This window comes from Oncorhynchus kisutch, linkage group LG24 (genome assembly GCF_002021735.2).
Source record: "Oncorhynchus kisutch isolate 150728-3 linkage group LG24, Okis_V2, whole genome shotgun sequence".
Classification (NCBI taxonomy): domain Eukaryota; kingdom Metazoa; phylum Chordata; class Actinopteri; order Salmoniformes; family Salmonidae; genus Oncorhynchus; species Oncorhynchus kisutch.
In genome coordinates, this window is record NC_034197.2 from 2908141 (window position 1) to 2932296 (window position 24156).

General features: G+C 45.8%; 1 protein-coding gene across 3 annotated transcripts in view; it reads left to right on the forward strand.

Moving 5' to 3' along the window:
• LOC109869313 (phosphatidylinositol 3,4,5-trisphosphate-dependent Rac exchanger 1 protein) overlaps nt 1-24156 on the forward strand; it is a 132079-nt gene that overhangs the window by 65997 nt on the left and 41926 nt on the right. For all 3 annotated transcript variants that reach the window (XR_004205139.1, XM_031803471.1, XM_020459382.2), the window contains 6 exons: nt 889-989; nt 15169-15272; nt 15758-15807; nt 17653-17728; nt 17835-17907; nt 20695-20840. Coding sequence is in view for 2 of the 3 variants with exons in the window: in XM_031803471.1 (XP_031659331.1) it covers nt 889-989; nt 15169-15272; nt 15758-15807; nt 17653-17728; nt 17835-17907; nt 20695-20840 (550 nt within the window). In the remaining variant the exon portion in view is untranslated. The remainder of the gene's footprint in view (nt 1-888; nt 990-15168; nt 15273-15757; nt 15808-17652; nt 17729-17834; nt 17908-20694; nt 20841-24156) is intronic.

Genomic DNA, 24156 nt, shown 5'->3' on the forward strand with positions numbered 1-24156 from the left:
AATACAAATTGGCACATTTTGGAGGGAGTGAGAGCGAGAAAGAGGGTGTTTAAGGCTGGTGGGAGGGAGGACACTGGGAGCAAGGGAGAAGGGGCAGAGGGATAGAAAGGTTTAGGAGATGTGGAATAGGGGATAAAGAAGGGAAGCGGGAGAGATGAATGAAAGGGAAGAGAGAAGGCACCTCCGTACCTTCTGGGAGCACTTATCTGTTACAATGGGTTTTTAAAAGGTGTGTGTGTGTGTGTGTGTGTGTGCCATTATATAATTCAGGTGACTGCATACGGTCTAAGGTGAATAGCACTAATTTCCAGAATCAGTAGTGTCAATGCCAGGCTGAAACAAAAAGCCTGCACAACCTTTGCCTCTCCCAGAACTGCAGTGGCCCTTCTCATTTTGAACTATCCTTGCCTAAAGCTATATCTGTATTCTATACCATTGGTTCCCAACAAGGAGTACTAGGACCCCTAGGGGTACTTGAAAAGACTGAAATGCACATGAGAAGGTACTTAAGGGGTAGTCCGGGCAGAGAAAAAACAAGTCAGGCTGGACCCCAGGAAGACCAGCAGTCATCATGGCATCAGGAAATGGGGATCTCAATAATGAATAATTCATTAATTTCATTATTGGGTTCCCCATTTGCTGATGCCATGATGACTGCTGGTCTTCCTAGTCTTCCTGGGGTCCAGTCTGACTGTATCCCATGCTATTGGATCTGTGTGGCTCAGGGTTCGATTCCTGCTGGGGCCACATTATACAGAAAATGTATGCACTCACTTTGGATGAAAGCATCTTCTAAATGGCATTTGGTCTGTCTTTTTAAACTCTTAACACCATGTTTATTTATGTTACACCTTATTATACTAAAGTGTTGTGTCCTTGTAACCACAGTGAGTTTGTGTCGTGGCTGATGGAGAGTGGAGAGATCAGCACGCCAGACGAGGGGGTCAACTTGGGTCAAGCTCTGCTGGAGAACGGAATCATCCACCATGGTGAGAGGACAGACTCTGTCCTTCATACCATTCTGTCATTCTTTCTGGCTTAACCCCCCCTCTCACTTTTTCTCTCTGGTTCTCTTTGTCTTCCTCGTTCTCTCTCTGTCTCTCTCTGTCTCGTTCTATATATGTTTCTCTCTAATCCTCCCACTCTCTTTTATTCTCTTCTCTCTTTCCATATGCCTCATTATTTGCACTTCATGGGTGTATTTGTTTGTATTATATTTTCAGTCTCACACTTCTGTCAGTCTCATTTGATATTATGAATTTATTATTTACTCCCCTCCTTTCTTGTTGTCTCCATATTTCATTTATGTTTATTGAACCAGGTAGGCCAGTTGAGACCAGTTCTCATTTACAACTGTGACCTGGCCAAGATAACGCAAGGCAGTGCGACATATACAACAACACAGAGTTACACATAAACAAACGTACGGTCAATAACACAATAGAAAAATCTATGTACAGTGTGTGCAGATGTAGTAAGATTAGGGAGGTAAGGCAATAAATAGGCCATAATGCTAAATTGTAATTATTTTGCCACTAACACTGGTGTGTTAATGTGCAGATGATGATGTGCAAGTAGAGATACTGGGGTGCAAAAGAGCAACAAAAAAAAATAACATGGGGATGAGGTAGTTTACAGATGGGCTGTGTATAGGTGCAGTGATCTGTAAGCTGCTCTGACAGCTGATGTTTAAAGTTAGTGAGGGAGATATAAGTCTCCAGCTTCAGTGATTTTTGCAGTTCATTCCAGTCATTGGCAGCAGAGAACTGGAAGGAGATGTTGCCGAAAGAGGAATTGGTTTTTTGGGGATGATCAGTGAGATATACCTGCTGGAGCGCCTGCTACAGGTGGGTGCTGCTATGGTGACCAGTGAGCTGAGATAAGGCAGAGCTTTACCTAGGCTTATAGATGACCTGGAGCCAGTGGGTTTGGCGACGAGTATTAAGTGAGTCCAGCCAAGGAGAGCATACAGGTCGCAGTGGTGGGTAGTATATGGGGCTTTGGTGACAAGACAGATGGCACTGTGATAGCAAATTGGATGCAGTCTGAGTAGTGTTTGAGGCTATTTTGTAAATGACTTCTCTGAAGTCAAGGATCGATAGGATAGTCAGTTTTACGAGGGTATGTTTAGCAGCATGAGTGAAGGATGTTTTGTTGCAAAATAGGAAGCCGATTCTAGATTTAATTTTGGATTGGAGATGCTTAATGTGAGTCTGAAAGGAGAGGTTACAGTCTAACAAGACACTTAGTTATTTGTAGTTGTCCACATATTCTAAGTCAGAACCGTCCAGAGTAGTGATGCTAGTCAGACGGGCAGGTGTAGGTAGCAATCGTTTGAAGAGCATGCATTTAGTTTTACTTTCATTTAAGAGCAGTTGGAGGTGACGGAAGGAGTGTTGTATGGCATTGACGCTCGTCTGGAGGTTAGTTAAGTGTCCAAAGAAGGGCCAGATGTATACTGAAGGGTGTCGTCTGCGTAGAGGTGGATCAGAGAATCACCAGCAGCAAGAGCAACATCATTGATATATACAGAGAAAAGAGTCGGCCTGAGAATTGAACCCTGTGGCACCCCCATAGAGACTCAAATCAAATCAAATCAAATTTTATTTGTCACATACACATGGTTAGCAGATGTTAATGCGAGTGTAGCGAAATGCTTGTGCTTCTAGTTCCAACAATGCAGTAATAACGAACAAGTAATCTAACTAACAATTCCAAAAAACTACTGTCTTATACACAGTGTAAGGGGATAAGGAATATGTACATAAGGATATATGAATGAGTTATGGTACAAAGCAGCATAGGCAAGATACAGTAGATGATATCGAGTACAGTATAACATATGAGATGAGTATGTAAACAAAGTGGCATAGTTAAAGTGGCTAGTGATACATGTATTACATAAGGATGCAGTCGATGATATAGAGTACAGTATATACATATGCATATGAGATGAATAATGTAGGGTAAGTAACATTATATAAGGTAGCATTGTTTAAAGTGGCTAGTGATATATTTACATAATTTCCCATCAATTCCCATTATTAAAGTGGCTAGAGTTGAGTCAGTGTCATTGACAGTGTGTTGGCAGCAGCCACTCAATGTTAGTGGTGGCTGTTTAACAGTCTGATGGCCTTGAGATAGAAGCTGTTTTTCAGTCTCTCGGTCCCAGCTTTGATGCACCTGTACTGACCTCGCCTTCTGGATGACAGCGGGGTGAACAGGCAGTGGCTCGGGTGGTTGATGTCCTTGATGATCTTTATGGCCTTCCTGTAGCATCGGGTGGTGTAGGTGTCCTGGAGGGCAGGTAGTTTGCCCCCGGTGATGCGTTGTGCAGACCTCACTACCCTCTGGATAGCCTTACGGTTGAGGGCGGTGCAGTTGCCATACCAGGCGGTGATACACCCCGCCAGGATGCTCTCGATTGTGCATCTGTAGAAGTTTGTGAGTGCTTTTGGTGACAAGCCGAATTTCTTCAGCCTCCTGAGGTTGAAGAGGCGCTGCTGCGCCTTCTTCACGATGCTGTCTGTGTGAGTGGACCAATTCAGTTTGTCTGTGATGTGTATGCCAAGGAACTTAAAACTTGCTACCCTCTCCACTACTGTTCCATCGATGTGGATAGGGGGGTGTTCCCTCTGCTGTTTCCTGAAGTCCACAATCATCTCCTTAGTTTTGTTGACGTTGAGTGTGAGGTTATTTTCCTGACACCACACTCCGAGGGCCCTCACCTCCTCCCTGTAGGCCGTCTCGTCGTTGTTGGTAATCAAGCCTACCACTGTTGTGTCGTCCGCAAACTTGATGATTGAGTTGGAGGCGTGCGTGGCCACGCAGTCGTGGGTAAACAGGGAGTACAGGAGAGGGCTCAGAACGCACCCTTGTGGGGCCCCAGTGTTGAGGATTAGAGGGGTGGAGATGTTGTTGCCTACCCTCACCACCTGGGGGCGGCCCGTCAGGAAGTCCAGTACCCAGTTGCACAGGGCGGGGTCGAGACCCAGGGTCTCGAGCTTGATGACGAGCTTGGAGGGTACTATGGTGTTGAATGCCGAGCTGTAGTCGATGAACAGCATTCTCACATAGGTATTCCTCTTGTCCAGATGGGTTAGGGCAGTGTGCAGTGTGGTTGAGATTGCATCGTCTGTGGACCTATTTGGGCGGTAAGCAAATTGGAGTGGGTCTAGGGTGTCAGGTAGGGTGGAGGTGATATGGTCCTTGACTAGTCTCTCAAAGCACTTCATGATGACGGAAGTGAGTGCTACGGGGCGGTAGTCGTTTAGCTCAGTTACCTTAGCTTTCTTGGGAACAGGAACAATGGTGGCCCTCTTGAAGCATGTGGGAACAGCAGACTGGTATAGGGATTGATTGAATATGTCCGTAAACACACCGGCCAGCTGGTCTGCGCATGCTCTGAGGGCGCGGCTGGGGATGCCGTCTGGGCCTGCAGCCTTGCGAGGGTTAACACGTTTAAATGTCTTACTCACCTCGGCTGCAGTGAAGGAGAGACCGCATGTTTTCGTTGCAGGCCGTGTCAGTGGCACAGTATTGTCCTCAAAGCGGGCAAAAAAGTTATTTAGTTTGCCTGGGAGCAAGACATCCTGGTCCGTGACTGGGCTGGATTTCTTCCTGTAGTCCGTGATTGACTGTAGACCCTGCCACATGCCTCTTGTGTCTGAGCCGTTGAATTGAGATTCTACTTTGTCTCTGTACTGGCGCTTAGCTTGTTTGATAGCCTTGCGGAGGGAATAGCTGCACTGTTTGTATTCGGTCATGTTACCAGACACCTTGCCCTGATTAAAAGCAGTGGTTCGCGCTTTCAGTTTCACACGAATGCTGCCATCAATCCACGGTTTCTGGTTAGGGAATGTTTTAATCGTTGCTATGGGAACGACATCTTCAACGCACGTTCTAATGAACTCGCACACCGAATCAGCGTATTCGTCAATGTTGTTATCTGACGCAATACGAAACATCTCCCAGTCCATGTGATGGAAGCAGTCTTGGAGTGTGGAGTCAGCTTGGTCGGACCAGCGTTGGACAGACCTCAGCGTGGGAGCCTCTTGTTTTAGTTTCTGTCTGTAGGCAGGGATCAACAAAATGGAGTCGTGGTCAGCTTTTCCGAAAGGGGGGCGGGGCAGGGCCTTATATGCGTCGCGGAAGTTAGAGTAACAATGATCCAAGGTCTTTCCACCCCTGGTTGTGCAATCGATATGCTGATAAAATTTAGGGAGTCTTGTTTTCAGATTAGCCTTGTTAAAATCCCCAGCTACAATGAATGCAGCCTCCGGATAAATTGTTTCCAGTTTGCAGAGAGTTAAATAAATTTCGTTCAGAGCCATCGATGTGTCTGCTTGGGGGGGGATATATACGGCTGTGATTATAACCTGCCAGAGGTCCGGACAACAGGCCCTCTGATTTGACACACTGAATTCTGTTGGAGAAGTAGTTGATGAACCATCGAGGCAGTCATTTGAGAAACCAAGACTATTGAGTCTGCCGATAAGAATGCAGTGCTTGACAGAGTCGAAAGCCTTTGTCGGGTCAATGTCAAGTTGCTGCTGGAGGTGCAGAGCTGTTGGCTGGGGTAGTGGTAGCCAGCTGTAGAAAAATTATTATTGAATTTCTCAATTATCATAGATTTATCGGTGCTGACAGTGTTTCCTAGCCTCAGTGTAGTGGGCTGCTGGGAGGAGGTGCTCTTATTCTCCATGGACTGAAACTTTTTGGAATTAGTGCTACAGGATGCAAATTTCTGTTTGAAAAAGCTAGGAAAGCAAAGGCTAACTGACTGTGTGTATTGGTTCCTGACTTCCCTGAAAAGTTTCATATCGCTGGGGCTATTTGATGCTAATGCAGAACGCCACAGGATGTTTTTGTGCTGGTCAAGGGCAGTCAGGTCTGGAGGGAACCAAGGGCAATATCTGTTCTTAGTTCTACATTTTTTGAAAGGGGTATGCTTATTTAAGATGGTGAGGAAATGACTTTTAAAGAACGACCAGGCATCCTCGACTGATGGGATGAGGTCAATATCCTTCCAGCATACCCAGGCCAGGTCGATTAGAAAGGCCTGCTCGCTGAAGTGTTTTAGGCAGCATTTGACAGTAATGAGGGCTGGTCGTTTGACCGCAGACCCATTACGGATGCAGGCAATGAGGCAGTGATTGCTGAGATCCTGGTTGAAGACAGCAGAGGTGTATTTAGAGGGAAAGTTGGTCAGGATGATATCTATGAGGGTGCCCATGTTTACGGATTTAGGGTTGTACCTGGTAGGTTCCTTGATAATTTGTGTGAGATTGAGGACATCTAGCTTAGATTGTAGGACTGCCGGGGTACTTAACATGTCCCAGTTTAGGTCACCTAACAGTACGAACTCTGAAGATAGATGGGGGGGCAATCAATTCACATATGGTGTCCAGGGCTGAGGGGGGTCTATAACAAGCGGCAACAGTGAGAGACTTATTGGATTTTTTAAAGTAGAAGCTCGAACTGTTTGGGCACAGACCTGGATAGTAAGACGGGACTCTGCAGGCTCTCTCTGCTGTAGATTGCAACTCCTCCCCCTTTGGCAGTTCTATCTTAACGGAAAATGTTGTAGTTGGGGATGAACATTTCTGAATTTTTGGTGGCCTTCCTAAGCCATGATTCAGACACGGCTAGGACATCAGGGTTGGCGGAGTATGCTAAAGCAGTGAATAAAACAAACTTAGGGAGGAGGCTTCTGATGGTAACATGCATGAAATCAAGTCTTTTACGGTTACAGAAGTCAATAAATGATAGCGCCTGGGGAATAGGTGTAGTACTGGGGGCTACAGGGCCTGTGTTAACATCACCAGAGGAACAGAGGAGGAGTAGGAAGGGTACGGCAAAGGCTATGAGAACTGGTTGTCTAGTGCATTGGGAACAGAGAATAAAAAGAGCAGATTTCTGGGCGTGGTAGAATAGATTCAGGGCATAATGTACAGACAAGGGTATGGTAGGATGTGAGTACAGTGGATTTAAACCTAGGCATTGAGTGACGATGAGAGAGGTTGCATCTCTGGAGGCACCAGTTAAGCCAGGTGAGGTCTTTGCTTGAGTGGGGTGTGGGACAAAAGGCATGTTGAGCAGGACTGTGGGTTCTACAGTGAAGTAAAACAATAAGAACTTTCCGAAACGGTAGTAGACAAGGCATATTCACATTAGAGAGGGTCACAAAGCAGTCACAGGTGTTGATCGGGAGAGCTAAGACAATAACGGGTAAATGCGATGGATGGGCAGAGAGGGTCAGTCCGGTACACACAGGACCTGAGTTCAAGGCTGCGGCTGACAGATAAACACATTTGTGTACCATGTTAGTGAATAGTCCAGAAGGCATCCGCTGTGTAGCCGAGTGATCACAGGGTCCAATGAGCAGCAATAGGTGAGTCAGGGAGCCGTTCGGTAGTCACAACTATTGTATTGTAGCCAAGTGTTAGCTGGTATACTTCGTCGGCTAGCCGGGAGATGGGCCTAGCTGGAGGCTAGCTCAAGGCTAACTGGTGCTTGCTTCAGGACAGAGGTGTCAGCCAACAATAGCCACTCGGTTGCAGCTAGCTAGCTGCGATGATCCGGTGTAATGGTCCAGAGCTTGCAGCAGGAATCCGGTGATGTGGTAGAGAAAAGCAGTCCGATATGCGCTGGGTTTATATAGCGCTTTGCAGACTGGCAGGTATTGATCTAGCTAAAGCTGGATGGTGTCCGAGCTCAAGGTCAAGACCGCAAGCAGTGGCTAACAATGAATACTAGCTAGTAGCTAGTTAGCTGGCTAACTTCTGATGGAGGTTCCAGTGTCTATCCAAAGTGGGATGGTAGGAAAAAGAAAGAAATAAGAAATATTTTTCATAAATAGTTACAAAACCATTTCCCCAGGTTTATACCAGCAGACTTAGTAGCTTAGTTACAGGTTTACCGATAGAAATGATGCATTGATAACAGAACACACACACACACACACACACAATGTATTTGGCGCTGACAGTGAATCACTTGGGGCCTGCCTGCATCTAACGCAATAACAGACCTAAGCTATGAGAGCCGTCTCACGCCAAAACAGAGAGAAACCTGCATATTTCTTGACACTACAGTGGCCCAGTAGGCTCAAAGACAACACTGACTGGATTGGGGGGGTGTTGTGGGATAGGACATGGGGACAGTGATGGCTTTGCCTCTGGGGTATAGGGCTGCCACTCATTAGGCACTGATCTCAAGGGGAGCACAGGTGACGGAGAATGAGATTCAGGGTGACAGCAGGGAAAGAAGGCAGGGGAGAGAGAGCTATTTTGTTATGGGGAGCTCAATTTGTGTGTGTCGAGTCATCAGCATCTCAAAACCAATTTCCCTGTGTTTTCCCCTTTGGACTTTTCATTTATGATTTGAGAGCTCTCAATGGGTCTCCCTTTGCACTGGCTCAATGGATGTTCTGAAAGCGTTAGTCTATACACAGCAGCAACCCTACTGGTTCAATGATTAGTGATGAATGTTTAACTAATGAACCAATCAGTTGTTGAACCCTTTCTCTCGCTCCCCCTTTCTCTCGCTCCCCCTTTCTCTCTCCATCTCGCTCTCCCTCTCTCTTCCCCATCTCTATCACTCTCTTCCGATCTCTCTTCTTGCTCTTTCCGTCTCGCTCTCTTTCCGTCTCGCTCTCTTTCCGTCTCGCGCTCTTTTCATCTCACGCTCTTTTCATCTCACACTCTCTCGCTCCCCCCCCACCCCCCTCTTGTGCACTCTCTCGCTCCCCCTCCCTCCCCCCTCTTGTGCGCTCTCTCGCTCCCCCCCTCTTGCGCTCTCTCTACTCTCGTCTCGGAACTTGCGCAATTGGTGGCTGACTAAATACTTTTTTGCCCCACTGTATATAAATAAATGGACCAACGGCAATAATAAGTAGTAGTGGACATGGGATTACCATTAACAACAACTACACTAACAATATTAATCAGAACAACAATGCATTAAAGCAATGGTAGTAGACCGGTGTCAACATGACTGAGAAGACACATGGTATGAAAGACAAAACAAAATGGGAAATAATATTGCCATTACATTGCACTTTTCACTGGCTGTCCCTCAGGTTGTGGCAGGAGGATACATATTTGGCTGCCAAAACTGCACATTTTGTAGTTTTTATAGTTTCATATTCTTTGTATTGAATTATAATTTTTTGAAATAAATATTCTCTTAGGTCTGAATATTTGTCACAGTGTAATAGGAAATGCAGCTCTGTCTCTACCTCTCCCCTGGAGCAGAGTGAGCACCGCCTGTCCTCTCTGGACAGCCAGGTTTGTCTGTGATGACCGGTCTCTGTAGCCAGACTGTGCTCACTGAGTCTGTACCTAGTCAATGTTTTCCTCAGTTTTCTATCAGTCACAGTGGTCAGATAGTCTGCCACCAACTACTGTCTGTTTAGAGACAAATAGCATTGAAGTTTACTTTGTTTTTTCTGTGGTGTCTTTCCAATAGGTGATATATTTTTTATTTTTGTTTTGTGATGAATTGGTTGGGCCAGATTTTCTGAGTGCTGTCCTGAGGCTCTATGGGGTTGGTTTGGGTTGGTGAACTGAGCCTCAGAACCAGCTGGCTGAGTGCTGTCCTGAGGCTCTATGGGGTTGGTTTGGCTTGGTGAACTGAGCCTCAGAACCAGCTGGCTGAGGGGACTCTTCTCTTGTTTCATCTCTTGACATTGTAGAGCTGTGTGATGAAATGTTTTGGTCGCTTGTTTTTAGATGGTTTTAAAATTTGATGGTTCTTTTTTCTTTTCGAATGAGGAGGGGGTATTGGCCCAATTATGCTCTACATGCCTTATTTTGAGTTTTTCTTTGCACTTGCAATACAGTCTTGCAAAAATCTGCATGCAGTATTTCAATTAGATGTTTGTCCCATTTGGTAAATTCATTATTAGACCCCATACTTCACTGCCATATAGAGCAATTGGTTCTATAACTGAGTGAAAAATGTTGAGCCAGATTCTAATTGGAATTTGGATTTTAATGTTCCTTTTAATGGCATAGAATGCTCTTCTTGCTTTGTCTCTCAGCTCATTCACAGCCATGTGAAAGCTACCTGAGTTGCTGATATTTAATCCTAGATATGGTGTGTTCTAATAGAACTGTGTCCAAATAGAATTTATATTTATCAGCCTGATTTCCAGACCTTTTTTGGAATATCATTATATTTGGGGGTTTTTAGGTTAAAGGTCAAAGCCCAGGTCTGACAGAACCTGTGAAGACGATCTAGGTGCTGCTGTAACCCCTCTTTAGTGGGAGACCGCAGCACCAGGTCATCTGCGTACAGCAGACACTTGATTTCAATGTTGTGTAGGGTGATACCAGGTGCTTCCGATTCTTCTAATGTTTTTGCCAATTCATTAATGTAGATGTTAAATAGTGTTGGACTTATTGGACCCTGTTTCACACCCTGTCCCTGAGAGAAGAATTATGTTTGCCAATTTTAACCACACATTTGTTTTTAGTGTACATTGACTTAATAACATACGTTTTCCCTCCAATACCACTTTCTATTCGTTTATAAAAAAGACCTTCGTGCCAAATTGAACCAAATGCTTTTTTGATATCTAGAAAACATGAGTAGATTTTGCCTTTGTTTTGGTTTACTTGTTTGTCAATTAGTGTGGAGGGTGTAAATGTGGTCTGTTGTACGATCATTTTTTAGAAATCCAATCTGGCTTCTGCTCAGAACGTTGTGTTCATCAAGGAAATGATGTAGTCTGCTATTTATAACACAGCAGAGAATTTTCCCCTAGTTGCTGTTAACACAAATTCCTCTAATTATTTGGGTCAAATTTGTCTCCATTTTTATAGATTGGTGTGATCAATCTCCAAATATCGGGGAAAATACCTGCAGTGAGGGTAATGTTGAAGAGTTTGTGTATAGCCAATTTGAATTTAAAATACCATCAGCACCACAGGCCTTTTTGGGTTTGAGAGTGCATTGTTTTTCCAATAATTCATCTTCTGTTATTGGGGTATCCACACGATTCTGATAGTCTTTGACTACTGATTCAAGCATTTTTCTTGAATATATTTTTTTGTTCTGGGCTCTTTCCTATATTGCTGTAGAGGTTTGCAAAGTGATTTCTCCACATATCCCCATTTTGGATTGTCAATTCCTCCTGATGAAGTTTGTTTAATTTATTCCAATTCTCCCAGAAGTGGTTTGATTATATGGATTCCTCAATTCCATCCAGCTGATTTCTAATGTGCTGTTCTTTTTGGTTCTTAGGGTGTGTTTGTATTGCTTCAGTGTTTCCCTATATTGAAGGCCTATATTTTTGTTGTCTGGTTCTCTGTGTTTCTGAATAGATATATTTCTCAATTACTTAGATTTTTGCAATCATTATCAAACCATTTTTCATGATCTGTTATTTCTGGTTTGCTCTTGTGCTTCTTCAGATTAGCCATAAAGTTTATATTCCAAACGGCCAAATTTACACCTTCGTTGCTGTAGAAGGATGTTAAGGCTAAAAAGTTGTATTTTTTGGCTACTAATTGCTTTTTGGTAGATGTCTGTACTGTTTGCACTCCATCTATAGGCCTGTTTAGTACCATGTCATTTATTGGGCTGTGATGCTTCATGGTTGGGTTCCGCTCTTCTCAGATAGACTGTGATTTCACTGTGGTCTGAGAGAGGTGTTAGTGGGCTGACTGTGAAGGCTCTGAGAGACTCTGGGTTTAGGTCAGTGAGGAAGTAGTCTACAGTGCTGCTGTGTACCTACCAAAAGAGTCCCCTCTCAGCCTACCATTTGACTATGTACAGACCCAGTGTTCGACAGAGCTTCACTCCATTTTTGTTTTTCACTTTGTCATAGTTGTTTCTGTGGGAGTATTTGGGGAGAGAAAGGTTGTTGCTTCCTGGTAGGTGTTTATCTCCATGACTGATAATAGTGTCTTGTTCTTCTGCTGTTCTAGCATTCAGGTCTCCACAGACCAGTATGTTGCCTTGCGCCTGAAAGTGACTAATTTCCCCCTCTAGAATGGAGAAACTCTCTTCATTGAAGTAGGGTGACTCTGAGGGGTGAATGTATGTGGCACAGCGGAAGACGGTTTCTATCTGTCAAGATAGCCTCCTTGTTGATTTTTAACCAGATGAAGAATTCTCCTGTTTTGATCAATTCTATTGATTTAATTAGTTCAGATTTATACAATATTAGCCTTCCCCCTGAGTCTCTGCCCTGTCCTGAGTCTCTGCCCTGTCTGATTCATTTTAATTTAGTGGATGGTATGATGATCTCCCTATAACCTAGTGGACAGCCAGTGGAAACATCACCTCTGCACCATGTTTCCTATAGTACTACAATATCAACATCAATTTCTTTCAGGAAGTCTGGGTTTCCTAAACTCTTATGATTTGTTTATCAGTTAAGATAGTATTTGTGTCATGCACTTGGGTGGATGGAGTGTGAGGATGGTGGAGTTCTTGTGCTCATCTTACCATGACCCTCGGCCTATAACATGTGAACATAGTAGACTCCGCATTTGTTTAATGTCACTCATTTGGTTGGTGGGGGCTGGGCCAGTTGCTCCTCTCACAGCCTGTGTGTAGCTCTGCCTGCTGGGCTGGGGCTCCTCCAAGTGTGGGTCTGCGGTGGGGGGCAGGGGGGTGGGAGGCCTCGCCTGGGTGGCTCTGAAGCTGGGCTGGGGTGGTCTGTGCTGTACTGGCTGTGGTGGGCATTGAGGTTGGTGGTGCTGTGGTCGTGGCTGGGGGGTCCAGGGTGCTGGTCCGGGTTTTGTCTCTGAGATCTCAGCGGGGTGGAGATTGCTCCTCTGTTCCTGGGTGGCGAGGTCGAGCTGCGGTTTAAAGCGACGTCCTTGAGTCTTGGAAAGGATGGGGACTGTCTCCCTGTACAGGTGAACATGGTCATAGAGACAGTCCAGATCGAGGTTGGGATGGTGGGCCAGGTGTACATTGGGTCGCAGGGCACAGTCCCGGGAGAGGCTGGCGTTTATTCTTTGGATTGTGGCAGGGTGGAAGTCCTTGCTCTGTAGAAGGGTTGACAGCGCGATTCTTGAGTTGGGAAAGATTGCGGAGGCCTTCTTGATCACTCCCCGTAGTGAAGTCGCCACCCTCATCTGCTGAGCATGCAGGTCGTTGCTTCCGGTGTGTATGGTTATGTGGCTTGGCGACCCGAGATGGGCCTTATCAAGCAGCTCCATGGCACTCTGCATTGTTGGACACAACACCTTTCTCGTTTTGTGTTTAGGGAAAAGTTTCTTCTCCTGAACTAACTTCCCATTTGAGTCCATCAACATGATGATGTCAGCAAATATTTATTCAGGACTGGAGGGGGCAGAGGGGGGGCTGGTGGGTGTTGGAGCTGGGGTGTGGCTGGTCTGTGCCGGTGCCACTGTCAGTGGGAGGCTGTTCTGTGGGTTGGGGAGGAGGGGTGCAGCAGGCAGGTCTGAGGAAGCCTGGCTGGTTGAGCTGGGCTCCTCTGCTGTGTGAGGGCAGGTCATAGAGCTGTCTAGCTGCTCCTGAAGCCTGTCATTCTGTTCTTGCTCTCCTGCAGCTCCTCTCTTATTGTGGTCAGATTATTATTACTGCTCTGCCTGTCTTTTTGGAGCTCTCTCACCTCCTTTGTTAGATCAGCCAGCTCTCTCTTGAGTCTGTCTCTCTCTTGCTGAACCTCTTTCAGCTGTGTTGCAAGTCTGCTGTCCTGCTCTGTCCGCACCTTGGTTAGGAGCTCCTCTAAGGTGTGGTTGTCTGGTTGCTGTTTGCTCACGCTCTCCCTGAGCACGACCACCTCCCCCTCCAGTCTGGTGAACTCATGGCAGCCATGGTGTTGAGGAGGACCACCTCCCCCTCCAGTCTGGTGAACTCATCCCTCATGGCAGCCATGGTGGTGAGGAGGACCACCTCCCCCTCCAGTTTGGTGAACTCATCCCTCATGGCAGTCATGGTGGTGAGGAGGACCACCTCTCCCTACAGTTTGGTGAACTCATCCCTCATGGCAGTCATGGTGGTGAGGAGGACCACCTCCCCCTCCAGTCTGGTAAACTCATCCCCCATGGCAGCCATGGTGTTGAGGAGGACCACCTCCCCCTCCAGTCTGGTGAACTCATCCCTCATGGCAGCCATGGTGGTGAGGAGGGCCTGAGCCTGCTCTGTGCTGAGGGGGTCGCTCTCCTGGGGCGTGTCCTCCACTATGGTGGGAAGAGAGGTGCTGGATGTGCCTTTTTGGGTGGGGAGAGTAGGGGTGAGGGTGGTGCTGGTGGAGTTTGTCTTGTGGGAGGGCATGTCACTGGTGGTGTCCTTCTCTCTCTCTGCTCTCTCCTTAATGGTCTGAAAGTCTGTTTAAAACAGCCTAATGTTACCTTGCACCATGACAGTCCCAGTCTTGTAGAGGTTGATTGTTATCATGGTGCTGTCAGGGTCGTCTGTCTCTTTGATTTTCAGCTTCCACCCATTACAGATTCCCTCTTTCTTTATGAATGGGTAGTGAGAGCAGACTGCTGAGCTCCATGCATTTGGCTGGTCAGGGAGGAAGATGAGATTACTCATATCACCGTTTTTGTAGAGGTCTGCGAAAAGGGTTTCTGGTTTCTTCCCCTTTAGTAGTTTCTGTTTAAAAGCTTTCCTCGATGTGTCATTTTTGGCCTCTTTAGGGTAGAGAATGGATTCAGCGCTGAGGGCGAGTGGGCACATGGTGCCTGTGGGCTCTGCTGCTGCTGCTCTGTCCTGCTGCCCCGTTGCCATAGCAACCAGTTTGTCTGTCTGCTGCTGTTGCTAGCTAGCGCTAATTTAGCTCAAAAAACACAGAGTGACTAATCCTCACACATAAAAAAACATATGTTTAAAGTTAGTCCGTGCTCCTTTCTGGTTTACTCACTCAGTTTTGTCGTTGATGTAGTTGTATTAACTCCCCTAGGTTTGTTCCTGCTCGTTTATTCTGGCTAGCTTGTTAGTCTGCTGGCTAGGTCTTTGTTGTGTAGACAGCTAGCTAGCTAGCTAGCTAGAGTCAAAACTTCTTACCTTGAGGAGCAAAGTTATTTTTTTCCTATTCTGATTGAATAGAGTTGTTGTTCATCACTTCTGGTGTGGAATTCTTTCTTGATTATAGTATCTCATTCTAAAAACCAAAAAATAGGAAATATATCAGGAGCTCATGTTAAGCATGTCTCTTTCTCTCTCTTGACATTTAAGTGTCAGACAAGCACCAGTTCAAGAACGAGCCGGTGTTTTACCGTTTCCGCTACGATGACGGCACCTACAAGGCCAGGAGCGAGATGGAGGACATCATGTCAAAGGTATCTATCTGTGTTGGTTTTTCAGTCAAATTGAATTGTCTGAATTTAAATGGAATTGACCCCAACCCTGTTAATATATCAAGATGAAAAACAGCAAGAGTTCTTGTTTTGCACCAAAGCCATAAATAAACAGGCATCTGAAAAGTAGTTGTGGGATGTTGGACTTGGGGAGGGCAAGAGCTGTTACGAGATCAGCGCTTTAAGTGATGTCTGAACACATCTGACTGACTCATGTTTTGTTGCGCAAACGATCACTTCCACCAGGTGTCTTTAGCCAACATCCTACAGCACTGCTTCTGCTTTTGAACTCGCAAGGGGAATCCTGACTTCTTCTTAAGTCAAATGTTCACTAAGTCATGCAGTAATGTCAATAGGAGACCAGGTCAAATTTGACTTAAGTTGAAGTTAGAATTTGCCCCTGATTTTGAGGGTTGCCTGTTGAGGATACAGTGACTCAAAACTTGTTTTCTCTCTACTTCTTGTAGGGCGTGAGGCTTTACTGTCGTCTGCACAGCCTGTATACCCCTGTCGCCAAGTAGGTATCCCTCCTCCTCCCCTCCTACTCTTCCCCCATTTCTTTCTCCTCCCCTTTCCACCTCCGCCTCCCCCTACACCTTTCTCTGCCTACTCTCTGTTTCTTCCTTCTCCTCATCTCTCTTCTTCCCCCTGTCCATCTTGTCCCTGTTCCTTCTTCCACACACGTGCACACACACACACACTGCTTCGGTCATACCGCCGCCTCTCCCTCTTGCTCTGGGGCATTGATTGGTGTTGCCAGGGTGTCTGTCTCATACTTAACAGAATGGGTTTGGGAAAATATCACACTGATAGAAATATGTTGGTCACCCTGTCATTATGTAACAATGTTGGACCCATTTGGTATTTACAATGCAGTTTAGTGAAAACTAATCTGCCAGTTCAGAATGCCAACCGTTGACGGCCAAGGTACAAGGTTTTAAGAACACAGATTTTGGTTTTCTAAAAGGTTTGGTGTGACGACTGACCACAACCCCGAGGTTGTATGGTCGTATAGAGGGTGCTACACTGTCGTTTAACATTACATTTGGGTCAATTTGTCATCATTCACATAGTAGTCCCTTGCAGAAACACCCTGTACTTAGTCACCACAGTGAGATTTATGAGCAAACACACTGTCGACGTTTTCCGCCCGTCACGTGACAACCAACCAACCACATCCTTTCAGTGCTTCCTGAATCGCTTATTTCATTATTTCTTACAATAATGGCCTAGTTTAGATGGTAGGACTTGCCCCTAAATACCAAAACCGGCCTTCGAGTTGAAAAATAAATGCTTCTCTCATTGAATGGCATGCTTTGAGCACTACCGAAAAGTGCTATTTGCAATGAATGAATGACAGACATTTTATTTTTGTGTCAAATCGGCAATTGGCAACCCATCCCTTTGGGGATTCATTGACACATAAACAGACATTATAATTCACTTTGGTAATTAAATAATCATTCATCTTCCGGCTTTCTCTGCATTGCGCATCGCATAAAGAGTAAAAAAAAAATATATATATATATATTTTTTTACATTTATTTAACCTTTATTTAACTAGGCAAGTGAGTTCAGAACAAATTCTTATTTACAATGTCAGCCTACACCGGCCAAACCCGGACGACTCTGGGCCAATTTGTGCGCCGCTCAATCACGGCCGGTTGTGATACAGCCTGGATTCAAACCAGGGTGTCTGTAGTGACACCTCTAGCATTGAGAGACAGTGCCTTAGACCCCTGCACCACTAGTAAATAAGGTTATCCAAACAATAACTACAACCCTAGAGCAGTAAAATAATATCCATGCATATATATATACACACACAGACCCCCCCCAAAAAAACTTCTGAATGGTTTGTCCTTGGGGTTTCGCCTGCCAAATAAGTTCTGTTATACTTGCAGACATCATTCAAACAGTGTTTTCTATCCAAATCTACTAATAATATACATATCTTAGCTTCTGCGCCTGAGTAGCAGGCAGTTTACTTTGGACATGCTTTTCATCTGGACGTGAACATACTGCCCCCTATCCCAAAGAAGAACACGAGATTTGTGGAGTGGTTGATACACTTAGGTTGGAGTCAATAAAACTAGTTTATGTAAACTTCTGACTTAAACTGTATTTTAATAGATTACCGGGCATATACAAACAGTTCAAACCGTTATTCAGTACAATGCATCGTATTTAAGCCAATGCTATTTGTGATACAATTTGCTGGTTGTCCCCCCTTGGCCTTCCCTTATAAAAAAAATCCTAGAGCCCTATCTTGGAAGTGTAATTATTTGTGTGCACCTGATTTGCTTGAATGTGTGTTTTATGAAACCATATCCTTACTCACCCATCTCCTTTTCACTTACAGGGATAGAGACTATCATTTAAAAACCTTCAAGTCTGTGTTGCCTGCCAGCAAACTTGTGGACTGGCTCTTGTCACAGGTACAGTGCACACACACACTCACACACTCCCCACTGTGTCAACGAGGTGAAAACACAAGTAAACAGGTGACACTCTTAATTGTGACTGCTTCATTTTGTTTCCAAGGGTGATTGTTCCACACGTGAGGAAGCGGTGACAATGGGAGTCGGACTGTGCAACAATGGCTTCATGCACCATGGTCAGTACAACACACACCAACGTCATGTGTTATAACTGACTGGAGGATATACACCAGGGATATTGCAGTACATTTTTCATCAGGCTCATGTTCCCCTGAGCAGATAGTCAGAGGGCCATAACATAATTTCATATAATTAATTTATGACAACACGCGTTGCACTTCACTGGGGAATATACTGTACACACCATGCTACAATGCATTTACTACCATAATAAGGGCATGTTGGGTCTGCAAAACCACTTTTGTAGGAAGATTCTACTGCTTGGGATCAAGTGTTTCTCTGCGCAGGATATTTTTCCAGAGAACATAATATACCTCTTGTTATACGATTTGGTTATCAATGATGGTATAATCAAAACATAACGTTTGACATTCACAATTTCTTCCTCATAGGTGTCAGTTGTCATACACGTTCGGTTGTTTTCTTATAAACAATTAACACCTGGTATTGCATTGTCATATTTCTGTTTCATACTGTAACTGGCACTAGAAAGGTTTCCTATTCACATTGGAACGAATCCATACTTCCACTTTAGGCAAATTTTCATTTAATCATGCTTGGATGTCAATGGGAGACTTCCACGTAAATTGGAGTTAAGTGCAAATTCGGTATTTGCCCCATTTATGACAGTCAGTAAATGTAGAAGGTCGTCCCACATCCATATATTTGAGTCAAGTCAGACGACCATAGACCACAGTCAGACATACATTGAGCGTCTTTTAAAGGTCTTCCCAGAGCCCAAACATATCCCATAGCCTGGTCTGATTTAACTAGGCTAGACATTCCTGTTCTTGGTAGCTATTTCCTCGGGAACATCGAACACACTCAAACCAGCATAATATACTACATGTCCCGTGACGTATGGAGGCGTGCGTGCTGGCTGGCGGACGGAGGTGTGCGTGCTGGCTGGCGGGCGGACGGAGGCGTGCGTGCAGGCTGGCTGGCAGACGGAGGCGTGCGTGCTGGCTGGCTGGCTGGTGGACGGAGGCGTGCGTGCTGGCTGGCTGGCTGGCGGACGGAGGCGTGCGTGCTGGCTGGCTGGCGGACGGAGGCGTGCGTGCTGGCTGGCTGGCGGACGGAGGCGTGCGTGCTGGCTGGCTGGCTGGCGGACGGAGGCGTGCGTGCTGGCTGGCTGGCGGACGGAGGCGTGCGTGCTGGCTGGCTGGCGGACGGACGGAGGCGTGCGTGCGTGCTGGCTGGCTGGCGGACGGAGGCGTGCGTGCGTGCTGGCTGGCTGGCGGACGGAGGCGTGCGTGCGTGCGTGCTGGCTGGCGGACGGAGGCGTGCGTGCTGGCTGGCTGGCTGGCGGACGGAGGCGTGCGTGCTGGCTGGCGGACGGAGGCGTGCGTGCTGGCTGGCTGGCGGACGGAGACGTGCGAGCTGGCTGGCGGACGGACGGAGGCGTGCGAGCTAGCTGGCGGACGGACGGAGGCGTGCGAGCTAGCTGGCGGACGGACGGAGGCGTGCGAGCTGGCGGACGGACGGAGGCGTGCGAGCTGGCTGGCGGACGGAGGCGTGCGAGCTGGCTGGCGGACGGAGGCGTGCGAGCTGGCTGGCGGACGGAGGCGTGCGAGCTGGCTGGCTGGCGGACGGAGGCGTGCGAGCTGGCTGGCTGGCGGACGGAGGCGTGCGAGCTGGCTGGCTGGCGGACGGAGGCGTGCGAGCTGGCTGGCTGGCGGACGGAGGCGTGCGAGCTGGCTGGCGGACGGAGGCGTGCGAGCTGGCTGGCGGACGGAGGCGTGCGAGCTGGCTGGCGGACGGAGGCGTGCGAGCTGGCTGGCGGACGGACGGACAGAGGCGTGCGAGCTGGCTGGCGGACGGACGGTGGTGTGCGAGCTGGCTGGCGGACGGAGGCGTGCGTGCTGGCTGGCTGGCGTACGGAGGCGTGCGTGCTGGCTGGCGGACGGACGGAGGCGTGCGAGCTGGCTGGCGGACGGATGGAGGCGTGCGAGCTGTTGGACGGGCAAACGGACGGACGGGGGCGTGTGGACAGACTGATGGCAGCTACAACTTAAATAATTTTTTCATTGGCAAGATTAGCAAATTTAGGCTTGACATGCCAGCAACAAACGCTTACACTACACATCCAAGTATATCTGACCAAATTATGAAAGACAAGACATGTCATTTTGAATTTGTTGTCTATCAACAATGACAAGCCACCAGGGTCTGACAACTTGGATGGAAAATTACTGAGGACAATGGCGGAAAATATTGCCACTCATATTTGCCATATCCTAAATATATCTTAAATGTCTGTCAGCTCAGACACCCATTCAGACACCCATGCATACCCCACAAGACACGCCACCAGAGGTCTCTTCACAGTCCCCAAGTCCAGAACAGACTATGGGAGGTGCACAGTACTACATGTAGCCATGACTACATGGAACGCTATTCCACATCAGGTAACTGATGCAAGCAGTAGAATAAATAAAAAATGAACAGTGAAGCAACACAAGCATAGGCACAGACGCATGCATACACATACATTATAACATGCGCACTATACACACACGTGCACATGCATTTTGTGTTGTCGATATGTGGTAGTGGAGTATGAGCCTGAGGGCACATACCTGAATGTATTGGAATGTTTTCTAAATTGTATAACTACCTTAATTTTGCCGGACCCCAGGAAGAGTAGCTGCTGCCTTGGGGATCCATAATAAATACAAATACAACCTAGGGAACAGGGTGACGTTCCTTTTCAGACGCAGACTCCGGTTAAAGATGTATTCAAGTGAACCACATTTATCTTCAGTTCAACTCTTTTGTCACAGTTCTGGAGAAGACCGAGTTCAAAGACGAGTCGCAGTTCTTTCGTTTCTACGCCGACGAGGAGATGGAGGGTACCAACTCCAAGAGCAAGCAGCTGCAACGCAACGACTTTAAGCTCATCGAGAACATCCTGGTCAAGTCCCTAGTGGTGAGTGTAATTACAGTGTAATTACAGTGGTTCCTCCTTTAAAAGTTGCGAGCTTACGCTGCGGGATTTAGAGGTAACTTGTGGTTTAGTATGGTATCCTGCCACTTCATTGCTCCAGACCACCACAAGGGGGAGTTAGAGTACTGATTATGCTTTTGCACTAAGGTTTTTATTATTTTATTTTATGTTAGGATTATTTTTCTCTTACTGTATTACTGTAGCCCACTCGTTGTACAGCGCCTGAGTGGCGCAATGGGCTAAAAGACAGCATAGCAGTGCAAGCTGTGTTGCTACGGATGCTGGTTCAATACCTGTGCTGGCCTTGACTGGGAGACCCATGAGATGACTGTAGTTTTTTTTTTCTTTTTTTTTCTCCCCCTAAAATCTGAAATAAATCATTCAGAATAACAAACTGGCTTAATTTACACATTAGTAACAATGGCTCACCCCATGTTCAAGAATGGCCTTTTTCTCGCTCATTTTACATTATTTGAAAACAAAATCCTCTTCAAAATATTTAAGGGGCATTGTGCTAATAATGGCGCTGACTAGGGAAATGTTCCCGCTGTTCTGTTCTTAGTATCAGTCTGCACGTTCAAACTAAAACAATGTAACTAATACCGTCTTTATGCTTTCATTAATAAAAGAATGATAAAAATACTCTTTCAAAATGCCAATGTTTATTTAGTTATGGATCCATTCCCAGTCGGGGAATTGAAGCCCGGTCTTCCACGTGCCTTGCCCGCATGATATCAGGATTCCTAAGCTAAATATCCCAGTACTGTACTGCCGACTGTCACGTTGTGCAGCGCCATATTTTCCATTCCATCCTAATGGAAACCCAGAGGGTTTTTAGTTTTTTTCTTGGAATAGAGAAACCATTATATTAATCAAATTAAATAAGCAAGAACCAGTGTCAAGTTTGAACACACCTACTCATTCCAGGATTTGTCTTTATCTTTACTCTTTTCTACATTGTAGAATAATAGTGAAGACGTCACAACTATGAAATAACACATGGAATCTGTTAAGAACAAATTATTTTTAACAAGGACAGCCTACCCCTTCCTCCACGTTGGGGAATTGAACCCTGGTGTCCTGCGTGCCTGCATTTCCATGTTTACTATAGTATGTATTGTAGGCTATGTTTACATGTCACACTGCACAGTAACCTAATAAACAAATGCAGGTGGCTTATCTTCTTTATTGCTTTATTCTCCAAATGTAAAAGCATATACTGTACTGTATTTCTTCATCAGCATCTTTATGCTTTCGTTAATAAAATAATGATTAAAAATACTCTTTCAAAATGCAGATGTTAGTTATGATTTTAGTTATGGATCATAATGAATTACTATGGGAATAGATATCACTGATTTACAGAATTATTGGAACAAAGTTTTCTAATGAAGGCAAACAAATTGCTGGTTACTCAAATACTCTTTCAAACACACATGGTCACGTACAGCATCATTATGGCTATTAGCAGGGCTATATTTGGGCCTTTTTTCAGATTACAATCGCTCACTGTCGTTTAAAAAAACAACTAAATTATCTCAAATATCGTAACTTTTTTAACAAAGCAATTTTTTTTATTATTATTAATTATTTTAGAATTATATTAAAGCGCCTTAGGATCTGTGAGAATATCTAACGGAAAATGGCCATTAGAGATTCATTTAGAATCCTCCAATCCTCTAAATGTAATTATTGGTGGAGAGTTATGTCATTGAAAAAATATATTTTTAGACATACTGTAGGCCTACCATAGACAAAATGAGTATTGGTTACACTACAATTAGGGTGTGGAAATGTTATGCCCCTTAGATATTAATTTAGAATCCTCCAATCCTCTTATGCTGTAGCCCACTCCCGACCGTCACGTTGTACAGTGCAATATTTTCCATTCCAACACGGAGGGTTTCATTTTTCTCGGAATAGCACCATAATATAAATTCAATTAATTAAGCCACATTTCTTAGTCAGTCCCATGTACACCGTTATTCCAAAAAAGGTTTTAAATTCTCTAGTACAGCCAATATTGAAGAATTTCAAATGCTTCTCAAAGTTGCCCTCTGGTGGTCATACTAGCACTAACTTGCATTAACGTTAAAATGTCTGACAATTAAATAATGTGCTATTGAATGCTGCTGCTGCAGTATGACACAACTTTTAAAGGAGGAACCACTCTACACACACAAGAATGTACACGAATACACATACAAGAATGTATCCCCACACACATGAATGCACACACACACACACATGAGCACACGTACACGCACACATGAACGCGCGCACACACACACACACACATGAACGCACACACACACATGAACGCACACGCACACACATGAACGCACACGCACACGTACACGCACACGCACACAGACACACATGAACGCACGCACACTTACACGCACAAAGACACACATGAACGCACACACACTTACACGCACAAAGACACACATGAACGCACGCACATGAACGTACGCACATGAACGTACACACACATGAATGTACACACATACACACACACGCATGAATGTACACACACACGTACACATGAATGTACACACACACACACACACACACATGAACGTACACACATGAATGCACACACATGAATGCACACGCACACACATGAATGCACACGCACACACATGAATGCACACGCACACACATGAATGCACACGCACACACATGAATGCACACGCACACACATGAACGCACACGCACACACATGAACGCACACGCACACACATGAACGCACACACATGAACGCACACGCACACACATGAACGCACACGCACACACATGAACGCACACACATGAACGCACACGCACACACATGAACGCACACGCACACACATGAACGCACGCACACGTACACGCACAGACACACATGAACGCACGCACACGTACACACACATTTACACGCACACACATGAACGTACACACATGAACGTACACACATGAACGTACACACACATGAATGTACACACACACACACACACACACACATGAATGTACACACACACGTACACATGAATGTACACACACACACACACACACATGAACGTACACACATGAATGCACACACATGAATGCACACGCACACACATGAATGCACACGCACACACATGAATGCACACGCACACACATGAATGCACACGCACACACATGAATGCACACGCACACACATGAATGCACACGCACACACATGAATGCACACGCACACACATGAACGCACATGCACACACATGAACGCACACACATGAACGCACACGCACACACATGAACGCACACGCACACA